General features: G+C 45.9%; 1 protein-coding gene across 2 annotated transcripts in view; it reads left to right on the top strand.

The window, feature by feature from the left end:
* Positions 1-22,937, top strand: part of Itpr2 (inositol 1,4,5-trisphosphate receptor type 2) — a 410,062-nt gene that overhangs the window by 60,795 nt on the left and 326,330 nt on the right. For both annotated transcript variants that reach the window (XM_052175272.1, XM_052175273.1), the window contains exons 3-5: positions 16,510-16,625; positions 17,522-17,608; positions 20,598-20,756. In XM_052175272.1, coding sequence (XP_052031232.1) covers positions 16,510-16,625; positions 17,522-17,608; positions 20,598-20,756 — 362 coding nt within the window. The remainder of the gene's footprint in view (positions 1-16,509; positions 16,626-17,521; positions 17,609-20,597; positions 20,757-22,937) is intronic.

Raw genomic sequence — 22,937 nt, 5'->3', positions numbered from 1 at the left:
ATTCACAATAATTTTCTTTAGGTTCCCTTATATTCCTTGACTGTACTCACCTGTAATTCCCCCCCAACACACTGATCCCTCTCCTTCCCCTCCCCTCCCCCTCCTACTGGCCCCTCTCCTCCCTCCCCCTCAACACGCTGATCCCTCTCCTTCTCCCCTCCCCCTCCCACTGGCTCCTCTCCTTCCCCCTCCTTCCTTCTGCTTTCATGTCGTGTCTCCGTACTTCAGTTTATGTTTCTATGTAAAATCCAGGACCCACAAATAGGAGAAAACACATGATATTTGTCTTTCTGAGCTTGGCTAGTTTTGTTTAATAATTTGAAGCTGGCAAGATGGCTCACGGGTAAAGGTGCTTGCTGTGAAAGCCGGCTGACCTGAGCTCAGTCCTGGAATTGTGTAGAGCTGGGTGAGGTAACCTACTCCACAAGTGTGCCATAGCACGTGTGCTCTTGCCCAAACAATAATAAAGAAATGATGTATTAATTAATGATTATTAAAATTAAATTTTAATTTTGAATCGTCAGTTTTAACCATCAACTCGAGATGGCCTAGTGTCACTGAAAAGGAATCTCAGCTTTGAAGGGTTGTTCAGATCAGTTGAGCCTGTGGCATATCTATAGGGGGTTGTCCTGACTGTTGATAGGTGGAAGAGGACTCGTCCACTGTGGGTGGCACCATTCCCTGGGCAGTTGGTCCTCGCTGTGTAAGGAAGCCAGCCAAGCACCGTTCCTTCATGGCTTCTGCTTTAAGACCCTGCTTAAATTCCTTCTCTGACGTCTCTAATGATGGGCCACAACCTGTGAGCTAAAATAACCCTTCCTTCCCTAAGTTAATTGTGGTTATGGTGTTTATCAGTAACAGAGAGGAACTAAGAACACAAGGTGTTCCAGGCTGTGTTCCAGGCTGTTCTTCCCTCCAAATAAAGCCAAATGGTGGCCCCAGCTTCAAATCTACCTCATGCTGTGTTTAGGAAAATTCATCTCAGGAGGCTTAGCCAGATTTACCTGCTGCACCCCAGGGAGTGTCTTATCAGCCAATCATCAAATACTTTGGAAAGCTACCTTGGACAGGGAAGTCTCTAGATCCTGTGAGGCGTCAGACAACTGCAGCAGTGTTCCCTGCCCGTTTACCAGGCAACCATAAACAAAACAGCCAGAGGACAGCCTATGCATGTCTCCTATCTTGAGCATTTATGAGAAGCCAATCACCCAGAGAGAGCAGACACCCGAAGGCCAGGTACAAATACAGCCATTAAAAACTTAAAAAAATTAGACAATGATTTATTTACCATTCAGTCATTTTTAAGTGTTTGCTTCAGGAAATATTGACAGCTAGACAGTGGAGCAGTGAGCGTGGGTGTTGCTCTCCCGCCGTGAGGAATGCTCCCCCAAACCTTTCATGGTCCGTCCTGTGCCCACCCCAGTTCCTGCTAATCACTGCATTTTCGAGGGTTTCATATTATACGCGTGTCTGGCATCTTTCACTGAGCATGACGTCTTTGGAGGCCACTCTAGGTTCTTGTATATGTTGTAGTTTTTCTCGTATTCTGGCTGAGTTCTATTCCAGTGTATGGAGATACCAGTCTATTTGATACTTTAAATCTGGGCCAGCTGTTTCTTCTTTCTCTTCTTCTGACTAATAACTAAGCTAGCTAACACTTTCATACAGAGCTTTGTGGGATGTTCTTTTGGTTCAACACCTTGAATGGGATTACTGTATCATGTAAGCAGAAGTTAGCCTTTAAAGAGACTACCAAGATGGTTTCCAAGCAGCACAGAGTAACAGTGTGCTGCCTATATCACCAGTACACCGGGTCCAGCCAGTTCACATTTTTACCAGCACATAGCTTTGGCATTTGTGTTAATTTTAGCCATTATGGTTTCAGTAACATTCACTAATGACCAGGGCTACTGGATATTACCCCCTTGCTGTGTGTGTGTGTATGTGTGTGTGCGTGTGTGTGTGTGCATGTGTGAATGCATGTGTATATGTGTGTATGTGAATGTGTGTGTGTATGTGAATGTGTGTGTGTGTGAATGTGTGTGTGTGAATGTGTGTGTGTGTGTGAATGTGTGTGTATGTGAATGTGTGTGTGTGAATGTGTGTGTGTGAATGTGTGTGTGTGTGAATGTGTGTATGTATGTGAATGTGTGTGTGTGTGAATGTGTGTGTATGTGAATGTGTGTGTGTGTGTGAATGTGTGTGTGTGAATGTGTGTGTGTGTGAATGTGTGTATGTATGTGAATGTGCGTGTGTGTGAATGTGTGTGTGTGTGAATGTGTGTGTGTGTGTGTGTGAATGTGTGTGTGTATGTGTGTAAATGTGTGTGTGTGAAAGTATGCGTGTGTTTTGACAGGGTCTATATATGCCCCAGGATGTGTGTGGAGGTCAGAGACAACTTGTGGGAGTTGGTTTCCCTTTCTACCAAGTGGCTCAGAGATCTAACCCAAGTCATCAGGCTTCGAGGCAAGGGCCTTTACCTGACAAGCCACTTTGCCAGCCCTGAGCTTGTTTTTCTTGATATTTGCTTTTATTATTTTTAATTATCTGTAGGTGTGTGTGTCTGCATGTGAGGATGTGCGTGTGTGTGCAGGCAGCCTCGGGGTCAGAGCGTTGGGTGCCGTGGAGCTGGAGTTACAGCTGTTGACGCTGCCTGACGCAGAGGCTGGGAACTGAACGAGGGTCCTCTGGAAAAGCAGCAAATGCTTTTAACCACTGTGCCACCTCTCCATGCCTTCTGAGTATCTTTTGGCTTTCTATATCTTGTGTGAAGAATGAATGTCCAAATCTTAATAGAGTTTGTCTTTTATTGAGTTGGGATAGTACTGGGTATATTATTCATAGTACAGAACACCTATGAAATATGTGCTTTAATTTTTTGCTAAGTTTTGTCAAGAAAATATTCAACTTTTTATGTTTTAAATTTGAAATATGAAGAAACATACCTTTGTCTAAATAAAATGGTGATACATGCTTCAGGAACAGTTTACGATCACGGAAGGGGGAGAGAAGACATAGAGGAAATTCAGAGACAAAAAAGAGAAACTCAGAGACTGAGTGATCTAACATTGCAGAAGGAAGAACCTGATTAGGAAAAGTGGAAACAGAGGTATGGACAGAGGGAGAGCCTGAGAAATGGGGGAGGAGGAAAAGAACAAATTTAAAGCTGGGGCTGGGAGACATGGGTGTGAGAAGGTGTGAGGTGAAGTTACCCATGGTCCCTTGCTGTTCTGTACAATGTTCACTGCAAGTGCAGCTCGCCTCAGCTGCTCTCTTCCTCTCAGCTGCTCTCTTCCCTTCAGCTGCTCTCCTCCCCTCAGTTGCTCTCCTCTCAGCTACTCTCCTCCCCTCAGCTGTCCTCTTCCTCTCTCAGTTGTCCTCTCCTCAGCTGTCCTTCCCTCAGCTGTTCTCTCTTCCCCTCATCTGCTCTCCTCCCCTCAGCTGCTCTCTTATCCTCAGCTTCTCTTTCTCCTCAGCTGCTCTTTCCTCAGTTTCCCACTCCTCAGGACTAGCCTGCTTCCCAGAAGTCCCTCCTTCCTACCCACACACCATTACTGTTCTCCTCCATCACACAAAACAGCTGGTTGTATTCGTCCTGTCTTTAGCACACAAAGACACAGTTGGTGATGTTGCTGGTGTGGGTTTGAATCTTAGCTGTACCACTCTACACTCAACCGTGGCTTTGGTAGCTGTGACGTCTTGCTAAAACATCTCCACAGACTAAAGAATCGATGCTGAGCTTTTCCTTGGGCTTGGCACCCAGTGCTTTGTCATGAGCTGTTACAGAAGCTGCTGGGTGTTGGGGGAGGGCGGCTTTGACTATGTTGGCCATCTTTGGCTCTCTGCTCATCTAGTCTGGAAGCTCACCCTGCCTTAGAGACCCATGACACAAACACAACTGTATTTGCTCATCTGCAGGGCAAAGTTGGGAGTAATAATAGTGAGTTCTGACATTACCTGAGCTGTGAGCGCTTTAACCACATGCCGACACGTACTTGGTGTCGGAAAAAGCTTCCTGGTTCCGGAATGCTGGCAGCTCAAGGCAAATGGATTTAGTAAATACAGCGGAGGGGGGCATCGTTCTCCCCTCGACCCCTCTGAGAACCAGAAGGAAGGGTTTAGAACTCTGGCTGACACAGGCTCCCTTCTGCCCAGTCCTTGTCTGTCCTTGCCTCAGCATGATGAGTAAAAGGTTTATGTGTCTGTGACTGACGCACAGCTTTTGCTTTTTCCCCCAGTTGTTGGCAACGGTTCCCTTATGCTGAACTAAGTTTCCCTTTGATCCTGGATCAATATGGGGAAATAAATTCTCTCCCTCTCCCTCCCCGTCTCCCTCCCCGTCTCCCTCTCCCTCTGTCTCTCCTTCTGTCCCTCCCTCTGTCTCTCTCTCACCAGTAGCTGCTCATTTCTGTGAAACGTGTTTATGTGCCTCTTTCCATTTTCTCTCTATAATGCAACATTTTCTAGTTTTTACTGAACCCCCCCAGATACCTACTGTCCTTGTGTCCTGACACCTGCAGCCCCAGTACAAGCTCCTTTGCTGGGAAGCAAACGTGGCTTCTACAATGGTATCCCTTTCCCTTCTGTGAGGGCCCATTCATTCCAGCTCTAAATGTGGTCTTGGCTTTTCAGCAACTACAGTACCGTGTCTGTGAATTATATTTGGGACAGTCATATACATGCCATTCACACTAGGCCACTGGGAGAGGGGCGGGGACGTGGTTTACCACCAGGCGTGGGCAGCTGAAGCGAAGCAGTGATGTCTCAGGCGTACGCTGGTGACGTCTTGGATATACAGGGATGTGTGATCATTATATTAGTTTCTATTGTTAGGATACAATGCCCTAGGCTTTGAACTTATGAAGAAAGGGGGCTTACTTAGCGTCCAGTATCTAGGGTGTAAGAGTGTGGTACCAGCACATGCTTGGTTGGTTGAGGACTCCTTTTGCTACATTACGTCACGGTGATGAGGGAATACAGTGAGGGACATCCTGCTCTTCTGTAACAGTCACGGCCCAAGGATCGAGCAAGCTTCCTCCAGAACTGCCTTAGTTTCCCTCCAAGCGAGCATCCGGGTGACCTCATCGTCTCCCACTAAACTCCACTCCTTGAGGGTCTCACCGCCTGTGAGCCTAGCCAAGCTCCCCACATGAGTGCTGGGACCCTAGGTAAGCTGCATCCAACCATAGAGTCACTCTGTGTAAGTCAGCTTTGCATTTTAAAAAGTAGTCATTTGTATCCCCCCTCTCGTGCCCTCTGCTGTGCTTGGGTCATTAGAGTTGTTGTTGTTTGTCTTTCTGATGGTGGTTGATCTTCAGACTCAACAAACACAATTCACCTTCAGGGAGGCTTTGGAGGTAACATGGGAACAGAGTCTCAGCTACTCCTACTGTTGGGCTTGAGAATGTCTCAGACGAGCGAGATCAGGCATCTGAGGATGCCTTCTCAGGAAGCTGCATGCACACCATTCCCTTTGCAAAGAACTTCTGAGCATCTTCACATTACAGACAGTAGGTGCTAACTGCAGCCTCACATGCGGTGGAGACGCTGGCTAAAGAGGCAGCAGCTGACAGGCACTGCAGTAGGAAAGGTCAGGTTGAATACGAGGAGGGGGAGACAATTTAAAGCCCCGTTGATGTTTATCTTTTTATGTGTCTGAGCAGGTGCATGTATGGGTGTGTATCAGGTGAACAGAGCCTACAGAGGTCAGGAGAGGGCACCAGGTCTTCTGGAACTGGAGTAACAGATGTCTGTGAGCTGTCATGTGGGTTCTGGGAACTGACCCCAGGTCCTCTGCAAGAACAGGAATCTCTCCTAACCACTGAGTTGTGTTTAGCTCCCCTCAATGCTTCATTGCAACATCTAGAAGACGTAAGTGCACTTTGTATTGTAACCCAGTGTACACTCGAGTGTACAGGTCAGCGTGCACAAATGCATTTCTCAGGAGTAACTGCTACTGTTTCTTTCCTGTCTCTCCCTGCTCCTGTCCCATTCACCGCGGTCTTTTCTATCCCATCCGAAGGGGGCCCAGTCCTTTCCTATGCTGCTGGGAGGTGGTTGTCCATGGTCCTGGCCTGTGTGCAGACACTCTGTGATGGCGTTAACCAGTGGAAAGCCAAGGATCTGCAGTGGTGGCCATGGGTGGGACCCAGGATCCGCTCCTTCTTATGCACGCACACACGCACGGCTTTTGCTCCCTGAGGGCACGGCAGAGCTCATGGGTTTGGAGAGGGAACAGCGTAGCACACGGGGTTCGGGGAGGGGAGCAGGGAACTGAGCTCCAGGGAGATAAACACCGTGCACCTGCAGCTCTGCCATCTCCATATCTCTGTCACACAGCTCCCACTTGGCAAGAAATATTCCGCGACGGGGTTTTTTAATTAAAGATTTAGACCGGAGGCTATTATTACCATGCTGATTTATGTATGCCGGTTCTTGAATCGTTCACCTAAAAACCATCCTTCCTGAGCAGACATCTCAGGCTACGCACTCGCTTCCTTCTGACTTGGCTTACAGACCCTCTTACAGGCATTTTCTAGTGTGTTTTTTGGGGAGGGGTCCTTGTAGGAGATTTCTTCATTGATAGTAATAGAAGATGGGAAAAGTTCAATCATCTTTTATGTTTTAACTTAAGTCACTATACAAAGATCTAGATTTTAAGTTTCTTTTTTTAAAAGCAGGGTTAAATACAATGATTATAAAATTATTAAAACAGCTTTGGAAATAGATGGCCATGGGTTAAGCACTAAAACAAATTGCTTGACTTTAGGATTGATTACTCTGTAAATGTCTGAGTTCCTATTTCTACACTGGTAAGCTCCTGGGGCTAGAGCTTGTCTATCAGGCATTTATCTGTGTGGCACATGCAAGGCTATGGTTTAATCTTCATACAGTCAGAAAGCAATAATAAACCCACGAAGGAAGCTAATATCCATCCATGCATGCACATATACATGTGTACACATGTACACAAAAGTGTACATATGTACACACATGCGTGTTCACACACACATGTGTACATACACACATTTACATGTGTGATACACACATGCACACATGTGTAATACATACACATATTTGTACACATACACACATTTGTACATACATATACACATACATACATATACACATGTGTACATGCATATATATACACATGCATATTTACATATACACATGCATACATACACACATATACACATGTGTACATACATACATATACATATATCCTGGTGTATGTATGTGGGTTGGTATAGAAATAAATATTTCTGTTTGACTTTTGTCATAGATTATATATATATATATATATGAATATCATAAGTATCTTTTTGTATGTACCTAGTTTATATGTATGTATATAAATTCAATTCCCTTTCTTCTCTCTTGGCTCTTATATTTGTTTAATAAAATTTAGAAAATATGTATTTGATTTCTGAAATGAAGTTATCCATTACAATTTAATCATGAGTGTGAACATGAAACATCTAGATGAAGTAACTGAAAAAAATATTCATTTTGGGTCTTTTGTTTTTTGGGTTTGTTTTTTTTTGGATAGCAAATGCAGCTTACCTACTGAAATGGTCTGTTGAATGCTGGATCCCAGACATAAACCAGAATATAAACTTTCCATAATGTGCGTAAATTGCTTCTCTTCCTGATACAAATGAAGCCTTGTTTCTGAGTGTTTACTCATTAACATTTAAATCAGGAAACTAATCTCAGGGAGAATAAGATATTGTAACATTCTCATAGATGTATTTGCACTTATTTTATTAAATACACATTAATAAAATTCCCCTGAAAAACCATTTGTCAGTTTCTTTTGATGTATCATAACCATTGCATACACACACATGTGTATATATATATATATATATATATATATATATATATATATATATGTATTTGTGTGTATGTGTGTGTGTGTGTGTATGTCAATATATCACATAGTATTTATCTGAAAGTTGTCTGTGTTGCATGGCTTCAGCAGGATGGATGAGAAGCCATTTCTTTTTGTCTGGCCAGTATTTTTCCACTGTCTGCGTTTACTGGCCACATTCAGACTTTGCTGTTTAATTGAACAATCATCTCTATTGTGATGACAAGAGACCTGGATCTTGCTGTGATGGTGAGGTACAAACTGAAGTGCAGAACTCAGAAGAATTCTGTTTGGGGACACATGGCTTGTGTTAGAAGCTAGTTCCAACTGGATCTGAGTGACCTTGGGATGTGCAGGTAGAATTAAAAACAATATTCAAAGTCAACTTGAAAAACAAATGGTTGCTTTGATCCAACAGCTGCCTGTGAAATTGGGTTTGGGGGCTCCTGGTTCAAATTCCAGACCGATTTCTTAGCCACTTTGTGGGCATAACGCTGTCTTTATCTCCATAACCTTGACTAACTCTCAAGGGTGAGGGATGAAGAGGAAACTATTTTGTTTCCAGTAATACTTTTCACGGTTTTCACAATGTTTGCTGGTGACCAGCAAATTGTGGGAATGAGCAGTAATGTCTTTACCATCAAGGTCAATGCTATAGTTTGCATCTTGAATGGCTCCAAACCCATGTGTAGAAAGAAGGCTTTCTCTTCAGTCCGTGTCTCTGTTGTGCAGTGGAGAAGCCAACAGTGGGGCACAGGGGAAGTTTGTACTTTGTCTACACTGAGGGGCAGTTGGTGCTCCAGCCTCTTCTTGTTCTTCTCTGAGCTTGATGTCTATGATGAAGTAAGTGGTTCCTTCCTTCACACAGCCCACTGGGACGTACTGTGGCACCACAGATCCAAAGGCAGCAGAACGTGCTGTTATTATTAGTTTGACTACCTCAGGCATTTTGTCACAGTGACGGAAAGACGCCTAGCATACACCGTCATTTGCTAGGGGACTCTCGATTCACACGTGTGGTTGAACTTGTGTCACGTGTTCTAATCTAGAGTCTTATCAGTCAAGATCATGACAGCTCACACCCTGGGTTTTTGCTCCTTTATCTCGGAGAACATAAGGTTGGATTTTATCTGAGTCTCCTTGGAGGTTTAGCACTGTAGTGTTACACAGCCCAGAGCTATGAGAGATGGGTTCTCCTCCCTACAGTGATGAGTAGATGACTGTTTACAGGGAGGAGATTGCTGTGTTCACGGATGCTGGCCCATGCTGTACTACGACAAACTTTAGTGTTTGTTAACATAGGCCAGACATTTCTCCTGGCCTTTGTGACCTCTCTAGGCAAGGCCAAGGTCAAAGTTTGGTTTGACGTTCCTGTGCTCAAACATATTCTCTCTCTCTGACAGCTTCTCAACATTAAGAGTTTGTTGTAGATAGTACATATCAAAATGAGTTTCTTATCCAAAACAAAGCTACAGCCATTGCATACTGCCCCCACAGTCAAGCCTGAGATTAATTGCTGCTGTGAACTGGCCCTTATTTTCCTGTCTCCTACCTGAAGGGGTGTTCTAACAACGTTGCTTGTCCTTGGGAAAGACCACTGGACTCAGCTGCATCCCCTGAGGCTCTGGAGAAGAACTTTCCCAGAGCCTCACCCTTGAGTTTGTCCACATGTAGGGAGTGAAGTCTCTGGCAACAACCCTCTCCAGCCAGCATGAGCTCATTCTGCAAGTCAGCACAGAAGAGCATTAGGTGGGTGTCCAACTTGCTGAGCGGCAGCTCTCGCGTGAATTAATACGTTCTGCCTCACTTACATCTTAAGACATCTTTAAAAAGGAGGAGACGTGAGGAAACATGACTTTTTACTCTTGTCCAAGACATACTGAGATTTACACTCAAGGTGGTTTCTGGGTGACAGAGACAGCCCCGGGGGCAAATATTTTAGGGGTACAAAGAAAAACATTTCAAACTTGAGTGGTGGCACCAGAAGTGGAAGTATGGGTCATTGTACTGCTAGGTTTTCAGGGCCTCAAGTCGGGTATGGGGGAGGTTAGTTCTGGGGATCACCCAGTGTGGAGTTTTTGCTACACACCATTGAGAGGTTTCAAGGATCTTCCCTCCACACGTGTTTGACTTGACTGAACAAGTGCCTCCAGTGATTTCATTTCCTTCCAAGGCAATTAGAAAAGAGGGCCTGATGTCAAGTTGCGTTTCCTCTGACACTTGGTGCTGAACCCCTCTGGTCTTGCTGGGTGACTAATGTGTCCAGCCATGCTGTGTTCCTGGAGATTGTTGGTCTCTGAGGTGAAGGTTAAACTTGTAAAAGAATTAAACTCAAATCACTTCTTTTTATTTGTGCTTCTCACGACTGTCCTATGAAACAAACTTTTCCTTTTCCTTTAAAACTTTTTGTTGTTGTGTTGTTGTTGAGCCTTAAGATGGTGAAGAGGCCATTATCTAATTACAAAGAGGCTCTGAGGGAGTTTCTAACTGGAGAGTCCCTTTCAAGTTGAGAGAATGAGCAGATGAGAGAGCTAACTTCAGTTTCGTTGCTTTGGGTTTTGAGACAGGTTCTCACACTGTAGCCTAGGCTAGGCTCAAAGCCATGGCAATCCTTCTGCCTCAGACTCTCAAATACTTGGATTATATAGGTGTGAGTCACCACCAGCTTTTTAGAGAGCTGACTGTAACAGCACGGTTGGAAAATTCTGGGTGAGTCTGAACTAGCTGAATTCTGCAAGCAGGAAAAAGCTGGCCTGCTTGAGGTGCCACTCACTCTGGTATTGTGACCTGTGATGGAGCCTGGGTACTTACAATACAACGGAAAGTGTCTCCTGTTCAATGCTGTTCTGTCACAGAGACTTCAAGAATTTTGTACAAAAACACACTGGAACGTCTCCCACGGAAAGGCTGAGCGTGTTCATTGCACACTCTTGGGGTGTGTTCGGGTGGAACCTCGGATCGCTGTTTGCTGCTTGCTGAGGGCTTAGTCACCTCCGAGAGGAGGCAACATTAATCCTACTCACATTTATGACAGGCTTTCAAGTTCACTGAGAGATTTTATCTTCTTGTCCGTCTCAGCAGTCCTGTGAACTAGGTGTGGCAGGCATTATTAACACTTTCATTAGGCAGTAAACTTAGACTTGGACAAAACATCCGAGCAGCCCACAATTAGCATTCATATTCTAACATCCCCGAAGGAGGCAGAGCGGAAAAAACTAATCTCACAGAAGCTCCACTCCCCCAGCTTTTTCGTTGAAGTTGTTTGACCGATGGTCTGTCAGTCCAGACTGTCTGTCAGTCCTAACTCTCATGCTTTATTTACTGACTTATAAAATGAAACGTTACCTGTGAGAGATTCCCAAGGGGCAGTTGGACTAAACCCTGCCGCGAAAGGGATTTTGCAATGGAGGCTTTGCCCGTCAGGCAGGATGGGTGGAAGCTTGTTCATCTGGGCCACTTTGCCCCTCCCTTTCCCCAACTGCATGCCCGCAGCCACAAGGCTACAAGGCATTGGTCCTGTCCATTCTAGTGTAGAGCCTTACCGAGTCTCACCGTAGTGGTTCAAGGCTTTTGTGCTCACTTTCCGATCTCTTGCTCTTGTCACCTTTTGAGTGCTGTCAAAGCTTGAAGCTCATTGAGAGCTCAGCATTTTCTATGGGCTGTGTTGGTGCACCTGAGCCCGGAGCCTCTCCCTGCAGGTCCGGACCTCAGCCACACACTCTGTTTGCACGTCCCAGCCAAGGTGCTGGGCTTCTTACACTGGAGTGCCTTGTACAGCTGTTGGCTCTGCTGCAGTGACCTTGCATCCCCCTTCTGTGTTTGCTTCCTTCTTGGGAAGCCTTCCCTGACATCGGCCGTGTGCGTCTGTCTGCTGTGTGCGTCTGCGCATCTGCGCATGTGCTGTATGTGTCTGCTGCATGCGTCTTTATTCAACATCTCCATACTCCACCATGGGGAACTTCAGAGAGGGCTTCCTAAGTGTGGGACCTGAGCTGGAGCGCTCAGGCTGGACTCCTGTGGGCAATTACAGTAAGCGAGGTTGGATGTTTGCTGTTTCTTAACCACTTCAACCACATGCTCAGCCGGGCCTCAGTGCTGTCTTGTCTGCACTGACATTTTTCTGGTTTCCCAGAGAAGCCATTTCAAAGGAGTGGCATTGGAGTGTTCTGGTATTTACAAAAAAGTATTTTCTGGGTCAGAAGTTTCCCTCCTGATGAACTGATAGGAATCTGTAGCCAGTGAGAGAGCTGTTTCTCCTCTTTTCACAAGTGATTGAGTCGGTGAGGACGGGCTGTGGATCACAGGGCTCTGCTCTGAGAGAGAGAGCGCATCGACTTGCGATTCTGTTGTACCGAGACGGCGAAGTTTGGTCACTGCCTCGTATTTGTCGAAAGAGTCTACAGCATTAACTCACAGACTTTCTTCCAGGGTTGTGCTTCATAACTCGGTATAACCCTCTTTGTCCTAGCATGTAGGACATAATTTCTGAGTGGTGTAGGGATGCACTGCCGAGGACAACATGTCTCAGCTGCAGCCTTTGGTCCTCATGAGCATGCGCCAGGTACTTCTGAGTCACGGAGGAGCTGCGATGGTCTTCCAGCCTGGGTTAGCAGCTTGAAGGGGTCCATTTTCTGCTGCGTATTAACTGTCATTTTTTGGGTGTGGGTTATATCTTAGTGGAGCTGTAGATTAGTGCTTCCCTAGCATGTTCGAGGCCCTAGGTTCAATCCTTAGCACTGCCAAACCAAATAAACATTTATTGATAGTGATATATATGTATATAAATTGTATTTATTTAATGAGTTCTCTGCTGCACATTCATCTGCCTGCCTGAAGAGGGCACCAGATTCCCCTATAGATGGTCGTGAGCCTCCATGAGGTTGCTGGGAATTGAACTCAGGACCTCTGGAAGAGCAGCCAGTGCTCTTAACCTCTGAGCCATCTTGTAGTGGGAAAATAATTATATAAAGTACAGTCCTGCTAGGCTTCTGCACCAAGTCCCGGCAGGCCTCGTTCAGGTCAGCTCTCACTGTCGCCGCCAAGCCAATCCTTCCTAGCTGACTCTCACAGAATCCCTGCTGTGTTTCCTCTCCACCATAGACTCTGTAAACAGTGGGAGTCCCACGATTCTGCCCAGCACCCACTCCTTCCAAGTATCCGGTAAAGCATGACTCTTAAACTTGAATAGTTAACCAAATATATCTATGTATATAAAACTCCCAATTACATAATGCCAATTTACAATGATAAAGCCTTATCTCAGTATTTCTAACCTCTCCAAAACACCAGAACTATGTCTGAAGCCATCTGGATACCCGTGTCTCCCTCTCTCTCCGCTCCTGTGGTCCACAGAGCCCCCCTCTCTCTCCTCCAGTCACTTCTCCTAGCTCCTCCTCCTCCTCCTCTCTCCTCTCCAATCACTGGCCTCTCACTGACTCAATGTGAATGGATAGGAAATATCTTGCAGCACCATCTCACCAGCCTGCTATTAGTAAATTAAAAAAACCCCAAACCTTATTATTCTTTGTGAATTTCACATCATGCACCCCAGTCCTCTCTCCCATCACCTTTGTATCTGCCCTCTGTCCTTGCAACCTCCCCCCAAAAGAACACACACACACACACACACACACACTAATAAAAATAAGCAAAAAGAACACAGAAAACATCTTGTTGTGGAAGCCGTAGTGTGTCATAGTGTGTCCAGCACCGTGTCCCTCTGTCTGCACATCTTCAATTGCAAATGCTCGTTGCAATGAGTCATTGGTCTGGTTCAAGGCTTCTGTGACACCATCAATATTATTAGATCCTCACAGGACGCCTTTGGGTTCTCCTGTTATTGTTCAGTCTTAGGGAGGTCCTTCAGTTTTGGATCAGCAGGACTGGTTCTTTCATATGTCCTAACAGTTCACAGATAATACAGATTTTGCCAACTCCAGAGTCCTGGATGTAGGTCCTGGTGTTGGCTGAGCTGGTCAGCCCAGTGGGTGTCCCTTATCTGCACTACCAGGGGGAACTCTACAGCACTGCTCTGGCTAGGCCACCCAATACCACCCCCTTCAGGAGGCAGGGTCAGCTTTCCCGCTGCCCTCAAGGCCAGCTCACCCGTACCCACGCCTCCAGAGTCAGCTTCACCAGGCTGCGCAGTCAAGGCATGGAGCCCACTCTCCCAAGTGCTGCAGTCTGTGAGGGACTGAGCCAGTTTTGCACAGATCCTGGACACACACGTGGTCCTAGGTGGCTGCCCAGCCCAGGGATCTCCCCATGGTCTCTACTGGTTATACGTGCCACCAACCCCTGCTGCCACATAGCCACTGACCCAGACAAGGCCCTCAGAGCAGCAGCATGAGCCAGGACTTCACCAGGGCCTCAGGCGGCGGGATGGGGGCGTGGCTACGCAGGCTGGCTATTCCTTTCAGGCCTTGTGTCTCCAGTTCTGTCTCCCTCTACAATGCTGAAACTCCAGTTCTGTCTCCCTCTACAATGCTGAAACTGCTGCACTTCTCTCGCTCCTCTCTGCCCACCACACGCTTGCATATTGTAGTGGCTTCCCGCTGCAGACTGGGTGACCTACTCTGTCTTACGTGGCCCCAAGAGGGCCTTAGGTGTTGACAGCCCGCCCATGAGGCATGGCGGTGGCTGGGTCTATGGTGATCTTCCTCTTCCCCAGGGAGTCCTGCAGAGGCAGGCAGGTCTCTGGGCCTCTCTCCCTGCCCACCCCCTTCCCCGCAACGCATGGCAGCGGGCGGGTCTCTGGACATCTTCCTCCTCCTGTGTTAGTGTTGTGTGGCCGCAGGCAGGCTGTGTGTATCTGTAGGCTTGCAGTGGAGGGCATCTTTCCCTGCCCAAGTTGTGTGACATGGTGGTCAGCAGGTCTCTGGGTGTCTCCAGATTTTATTTTAGCCTCCACTGCCATCAGCATAGCCCTGGGATACTGTGATGACCTCCTTGTCATTGATCTCAGCACAGCGGTCAGAGGTCCCAGCCCAACAAAAGTCAAGGCGAATTAGTATTTTTTTAAATTATCTGTATGTATTTGTATTGTGTGTGCCCATGCACGCATGAGTGTGTTTGTGTGTGTGAGTGGTGAGTGTATATGTGTGAATATGTGTGTGTGAGTGTGTGAGTATATGTGAGTGTGTGTATGTGTGTAAGAGAGTGTATATGTGAGAGTGAATGTGTGTGTATGTAAAAGTGTATATGTCTGAGTGTGAGTGTATGTGTATGTATGTGTATGTATGTATGTGTATGTATGTGTATGTATGTATATTGTGTAAGTGAGTGTATATGTGAGAGTGTAGGTGTGTAAATATGTGTGTGAGTATATGTGTATGTTGTGTGTGTGTATGTATGTGTGTGAGTATATATGTGAGAGTGTATGTGTGTGTGTGAGTGTATATGTAAATGTGAGTGTGTGAGTGTATGTGTGAGAGTGTATGTGTTTATGTGAGTGTGTGAGTGTGTGTGCCTGTGTGTTAGAAATATGGTGACAATGTTTGGGTCTGGTTTCATTTACTGCTGTCTTTTCTGTGATGTCAGGGTTAACTAGGATGTCATTGCTCCCTGCCTGGGGCCCTGGGCTGTGTGGAGGAAGGCACAAGCAGCCTTCCCTGGCCTCTCCCTGACTGGCTGAGTTCTGCCACTGCAGCAGGAAGGGCACTTAAGGCCCTGCAGACCGTGGGAGCTGGCGTCTGTTTTATGTTAAAGTCCCCTCATGATCCTGTGACATCAGCTGCAGACAGAGAGGCTGAGCCGTCTCTTCTTTATTAGAAGTCACTGCTGTGCTCCTCTGCTTTTGAGGGGTCACCACCATACTCACCTGTGGTTATGATTTCCAGCTTGCGTGTTTAGGTATTTGGTATCGGGACTCCAGTTTCGGCTTTTGCTTTGTTTGGTGTTTTTCCTCCTTATTACACCAGCTTTCAAGTTTCCACCTTGTGTTCAGCCCAGGCATCTGGAGCCCAGAGGGGACCATGTGACTGTCATGTTTGTGTGGTTGTTAGTTCTTGCAACAAATATACTGAGCATGGAGAAGGAATCACAGCATAGGAACAGATAGGACATCTTTGTCATTTGCTTTTTGTTTTGAGGCAGAGTCTGGCCTTGAATTCACCATCCTACTGCCTCAGCCTCCTGAGTGTTGGATGGCCACAGTCCATGTCACTGTTCATGTTCCAAGATCAAATGCCTCCCGACAGGTGAGAAACATTGTTGGGGCGTGATGTCTGTGCCCGCAATCCTAGTACTGGCAAGGCAAAGGAGGATCAGGAGATCAAGGCCATCCTTGTCTACATAGTAAGAGGGAGACTAGCCTGGGCTATGTGACACCCTGTCTCAAAAGTTCAAAGCCAGCTAAGGAGAATTGCCTTGTATCACGCTGCATTGCTTTCCCGTGAATTACCCTAGCTAGAATGTTCCTCAGAACCCTGATGGACAAAGGTCCATTTTAATGAAATGTAAGTAGGCATTTGAAGAGGATGTTGTGGAGTGAGTTAAGAATTGCTCAGAGAATGACTGGCGTGACCTCTGCATGGCCTCCCAGATGCTGAGATTCCGATACTCCAAACCAGCCTTACAAAGGTTCTAGAGAGCGCCGGGAGCCTTGGTTATTACTCTGTCTGTTGTTTCCTCAGACTGCCTTTTCAAAGTGTGTCCTATGAATCGATACTCTGCCCAGAAGCAATACTGGAAAGCCAAGCAGGCAAAGCAGGGAAACCACACCGAGGCTGCCCTGCTGAAGAAGCTCCAGGTAAGCCATCTTCCTCCTGAGGTAGGTGGGTGGGTGGGCGAGCCAGCCAGAGTCAGCGATTCAGATAGACCGAAGGCGTGGCCCACGGGTAGACCTTTCAGGGGCAGACGGTGCCTGCTTAATTCCTGCACAAGGGCACACATCCCCAAAGCTTCTCAACAAACTGAAAATGAATTAGAAATCCCTGACTAGTAAATCTAATCATATTTTATTCCACCAAGTACTTATTTTTTCCTGATAGACTATGGAGAAAATAAAGATTTTTTTTTTTCTTGTTTGACTGAGTATGAATTTGTCTTGTATCACTTAAATGCCAGGCACCCTCAGAATTGGAAGCTATACTTTGAGGCTTTGACTCACCCACTTTTTAAATAGTTTCATGCTATACAGTAAAAAGTTCCTAGTTCTACAGAGCCTTCTACTTAACTGAAACTCGCAGTATAGCAGTAAATGGCCCAGGACAGGTTTGGCTGAATTCAGCATAGGTTGCAAAGTTGTGGTGCACGGGCACTGGGATCTGGGTGCTCTCAGTAAAAGAAAACTTCCTTGCTGGGCGTGGTGGTGCCTGTCTTTAATCCCAGCACTTGGGAGGCAGAGGCTGGTAGAGCTCAGAGTTCAAGTCTAGCTTGGTCTACAGAGTAAGTTCCAGTACAGCCTGGGCTACATGGAGAAACTCTGTCTTGAACCCACTTCTTCCCACAAAATGTGTGAAGTTGCCACCTTATAATCATTTAACTCTTGCCACCCCCACCCCATCCCACTCCCCAGCGATGCAGCCAGTCTGATTTATTCTTCTTACTGAGAATACTTTGTAACCATCCTTTCTGAGAATACTTTGTAACCATTCTTTCTGCTTGCTGCTTTTCCACATTGAACACTCCGTTGCTCTCTCCTAGCATGCCGCAGAGCTTGAACAAAAGCAGAATGAGTCAGAGAACAGGAAACTTCTGGGAGAAATTGTGAAATACAGCAATGTTATCCAAGTAAGTCTCCATTTTGTCATCAAAGAGAAAAGTATTTTATGGGTGACTTGTCAAATCATCCCATGGTGGTGCACTGATGCTTGAGGGGTCTTGCTTGTTCTTTGGTGGGGATGGTAATTCGTATGACATTTTCAGTAAACATCCGTTATACCATGTATGTATTGCGTATGTCTTGTACCAGGCCCCCAAGCCCAGGACATGGGCAATCCATTCAGTGACTTCTGGATGGGTGCCACACAAGACAAGACTGTGCAAAAGAATTTTTTAAAGATTTATTTGTTTATTTCATGTATATGCGTACACTATAGCTGTATAGATGGTTGTGAGCCATCACGTGGTTGCTGGAAATTGAACTCAGGACCTCTGATCGCTCCTGCTCAAAAATTTATTTATTATATGTAAGTGCACTGTAGCTGTCTTCAGACACACCAGAAGAGGGCATCAGATCTCATTATAGATGGTTGTGAGCCACCACATGGTTGCTGGGATTTGAAGAGTAGACAGTGCTCTTAATTGCTGAGCCATCTCTCCAGCCTCACAAAAAGATTTCTAAGGCCCATAAGACACAGTTCTTTAGATGGCTGGGCTGCTGCTAGATGCTGATGATGTCTCTTTCTCCCTGGGTTGATGGAAAGGTTTTCTAGTTGTACATTTAACAGGTATTCCTCGATTGGCTTTCAGTCTTCACCGTCAGCTCACACACAAACCCTGATTTATCTCCGCTGCGCTCCTTTCTCCTGCTTCATTTGGATCTTTTTGGCTTTTTTTTTTTTAATTTGATAGTAAGTGCCACACCTTGTTCCAAAAAGACTGTGAAATCTTTTCCAAGAAACACAGCACACTGGGAGATAACGCCCCAGTCATTGGAGAGGCATTTGGGTAACTGGATGAGGTAAAGTCAGGGGTGAGGCTTGTTTAGAAAACCTGCTCAGAGCATTTCTTCTGCTGCTTGGCCACCAGGAATGACCCTGTCACTGCCCCCATAGGGGAGGTCTGCAGCATAGTGCTCATTTGGAGTCTAGAAATATAGCCATTCCCAGAAGGGAGACCAGGGAAGTGTTTCTCTTGTGTGCTCATAAAGACGATGATGTTTAAAATGGTAACAATGGCCGCACCGGTTCCTTCGCCACAATGAGGTACTTTATACGGCTGCTTTAAAGAACAGAGTCTCCTGATATCTTGTCCTGGGAGAATGGCAATGTGCCAGGGGGCAGGGCAAAGCTGTCCCCTCCACGGGGCAGGATGGGTCTCAGACTCTGGAGAGTGAGACCTCATCTAGTGACAGGGAGAGTGGCTTTCAGCTTGGTGGGGCTGCACACCCCCAAGTAGTCTTCCAGAGAGTGCCTCTTGGCAGAGTTTTGGTGACTCACTTGAGGTTCTTCTTGAGTACTTCAAGTAGAAATGTTTGTCTTCTCAGCTAAGGACTGACTGAGCTTTTGACATGGACCATATAGGTACACACTCAGGTGTGTGTGTGTGTAAGTGTGTGTGTTACATATGTGTGCATGAGTGAGTGTGTGAGTTGTGTTTGTGTGTGAGTGTGCATGTGTGAGTGCAAGTGTGAGTGTATGTGACTGTGCATGAGTTGATTGTACATGAGTGTGTGTTTGTGTATGTGAGCATGTATGTGCATGAGTGTTTAATGTGTGTGTGTATTTGTGTATGTGTGCATGAGTGTGTGTATATGGTGTGCATAAGTGTACATGAGTATGTGTATGTGTGTATATTTGTGTATGTATACATGAGTGTGTGCATGCATGTGTGCATGTGTGTGAGTGCATGAGTGTGTGAATGTGAGAGTACGTGTGAAGTATATGAGTGTGTGTCAGTGTGCATGAATGCGAGTGTGAGTGTGTGAGTGTATTAAGAGTGTACATGTACATGAGTGTGAGCGTGGGCATGAATGTGAGTGTGTGTGTATATGTGTGAGTATGCTTGAGTATGTAAATGTGAGAATGTGTGTGTGAGTGTGTGTGTGAGCATGTATGAGTTTTCTGTGTGTGTAAGCCTGGGGTCAGCCTCATTTCAGTTGTTCTTAGGAGCTGTCACACCTTGTTTTGGGGACGAGATCTCTCTCTCATAGTGGATTCAGGTAGGCTGGCTGCCAGGGATCTGCCTTCCGTGTGCTGGGATAACAAGTGTGTGTCTCACCTTGTCTTCCTTCCTATTTTGACTTTTTAACTTGGGGGACTGAACTCATGCTTGTAAAGGCAGCACTTTATCAGTTGAGCTATTTCCCAGACCCTTGGATCTATGTGCCTTTATTGGTACAAAAAGAACCAAGGGTGGTGCATTGAGTTTTTCAAACATGATTTTTTCCCCAATTAAAGATTTGCCTTTTACTCTGAAATTACTCCAGCCTCCTCTTGTGGGTACTAAAATGACCACTCTCTTCTGAAAGACCTTGAAAGTAAATGGGAAGTTTATTTTATCTTCATGTTTCTATTCAGTAAGTTTATATCTGGGGAAGACTCTGTTCACAGCACCATGGAGATGGGAGAGGCAAGGGCTGTTCCTTCTGTATGCCTCTGAGAACTGGGAGGTCAGTGCCTCTCTGCTGACTCTGTTGATGCCACAGAGCAGGAGTTAATGCTGTCTGTGTGCAGAAGTGCTTAGACACAGGGGTAGGTGTATACATTCTCCCAGTTTTTTTTAAAGCAGATTTGCTTTTGTGGTTGTACCAGTGTTGATAATGACTGGGATCTGGGGGACCCTTCAGGTCATTTTAGAAAGCCAGGTTTTAGTTTGTTATTTCTCAGTAGGAGAAGATGTCTTCAGCATGCCCTGGTGTACCTGCCTCACACAGTCAGCATCATCCTCGGAGCATAACTCAGAGTAGAGGTGAGGAGTAGCCGGAAAGTTGGTGCTTGTGAGCCTCAGAATAGGTCGCCTGTTTAGTTTCCACCATAGGCCGTGGTGTGCAGATCTATGCGAATAACTACTGAGGAGACCGTGGTTACGAACACTAATATACATCTTCTCCCTGCAGCTACTGCATATAAAAAGCAACAAGTACCTGACCGTGAACAAGAGGTTACCTGCTTTACTGGAGAAGAACGCCATGCGTGTGTCACTGGATGCTGCGGGGAACGAAGGGTCCTGGTTCTACATCCATCCCTTCTGGAAGCTGAGAAGTGAGGGTGATAATGTATGTGTGTGCAGAGCCAAGAGGGAGACAAGCATCATGTGGTGTTCTTAGAGAACTCGGGAAGTACACACAGAGATGGGAAGTGCAGTCTTCAGACAGTTCGTTCTAAATGATTTAAAGTAGCATATAAAATAATGGGTTACATTAATGCATTTTTGCATACATGGGTGACTACTTTCTAACATATTTTGAGTTAGCATTTTTTTTAAACTAGGATAAATGCATTTGTTCACAGTTTACACCATGCTCAGAAATCACAGGCCAGATATCAGCTCAAGTTAGAGTCGTCTCCAGGCAGAGTGTGTAAAGCCTTTGCAAAGAGGCAGGTTGTTCTTCCTCTTAGTCAGGATTGAGCTCGCTTGCAAGGGAGAGGACCACTCTGCCTCCTGGCCTTCTGGATGAACGGGAACATCCAGAGTCACGACAAAGCTCTGATCAGTGTCTTCACAGCCTTCTCCTCACAGTGCTGCCCTGGGTGTCCAGCATCTGAGGGGAGGGGCTGTGGCATGCTCTCATTGTTGATGATGTCACAAAGTGGGCTGTGATGTCATGGCTGCTTACATCAGCGGTTCTCAGGCTTCCCAGCGCCGCAATCCTTTCACACAGCGCCTCATGTTGTGATGATCCCCAACCATAAAACTATTTTTGTTGTTACCTCATCACTATCATTTTTCGTCTTTATGAATAGTAATGTAAACATCTGTGTCTTTCAATGGTCCCAGAGGGGTCATGACCCACAGGCTGAGAATCACGGGCTCAGGTCTTCTCTGCTATTTTGTAGAAGAGAGGGGAAAAAGTGAAATAATTCCATAGGAACTATAGCTTCAGATTATTTATCAAGATGGATCTCACCATATTCCTGCCCTACCTAGCATTTGCTATATGGTTTAGGCTGACGTCTAACTTGTATTGATCCTCCTGCCTCAGTTACTGACAGACTGCTGGGATTACAGGTGTGCACCACTAAATCTGACTAAAAGTTTGATATTTTGTGATAGTCCTTAGCACTTGGAAGATACTCAGTCAAGGCTGGTTCATAAAGTAAAACTCCTTACAAAGGCCACATGAGCAAACCGTGGCACGTGAGAAAGTTAAAGTGACTGACGTGAAAATAAATTCTCTGTCAGTTTTCACAGTCGACCCTTTGGTTACATCTTTAGTGTGCTTGGAGGTATTTTGTGCATTCGAAATGTTTTCTTTTTCTAGAGAATCTTTTTTTTTTTTATTCCAGTGAATTTTTAAAGTGTGAATTCAATTCCACAGGACGTGAGCGCCATGATTTAATTGGGTTAATAAGTTTTCTGGTGATGTCTTCCTTAGGTAAGGCTTGCTGTGCATGGCATGCAGGGCCGTGTTGGATTTCCCTGGAGAGTCAGCGCTCCCCTCCCCCACTAAGCTGATCTGTGCAGTGAGCAGGCTGTATCTTCACTCTGCGCATGCAGTTCATTACACTCAACTCTCAATTACTCAAGGGCTAAAATGCAGTTTGCGAACTACCTCCGTCCAGGACACTTTCCCTTGCAATGCTGTACCCAACCCTGCAACCCCCACGTTGCCATCTACAGGTGGTCATGAAAACTAAAGAGCAAGCCAAAGGAATACTAAGCTCAAACTACGAAAGACCATGATGGCGCTGGAACCGGCCTCTTGGCTTTTAGTTAGTTGGGGCCTCCTTTCTCTTCCTTAGAAGCCCTTGATGGTATCAGTAGAGAGTTGAATGTAACCAACTACTTTAGACAATTAGTTTCAGTAGAACAAAGTCTTTCACAGAAGCCCCTGTGTTTGCGGCCACCCACAATGCGTTAAGTTGTTCTTATCTGGATTCGCTCCACTAGCCCAGCTGCAGGTCTTCCACCTTGCCTCTCGCTGTAACAGTCACTGCGTTTGTTCACCTTGGTGTAGCCTTGTGTGTGACGGAGGTTGCAGAGGGCAGCTGGCATGCCACAGCCCTGTATCAGCTGCGCATGGACTTGTACCACAACTCTTGTTCTCTTTGCTAGGAATAGGCAGCATTTTGAAACCCCAACCTATGGTAGTTTGTTGAAGGCGGTTGCAAATACTGCCTCTTTCAGTGTGGCCTAATCATGACTGAGTTTCTGCAGACGTATATTAAATGAAGAGCAAATCTCTATGTTTAGAGGAATATTTAAATCGTAGTTTGCTATTTACCAATGAGTGAGG

This window comes from Apodemus sylvaticus, chromosome 2 (genome assembly GCF_947179515.1).
Source record: "Apodemus sylvaticus chromosome 2, mApoSyl1.1, whole genome shotgun sequence".
Classification (NCBI taxonomy): Eukaryota; Metazoa; Chordata; class Mammalia; order Rodentia; family Muridae; genus Apodemus; species Apodemus sylvaticus.
The sequence above is the reverse complement of the archived record's forward strand: the minus strand, read 5'-3'. Positions and strand labels throughout refer to the sequence as shown.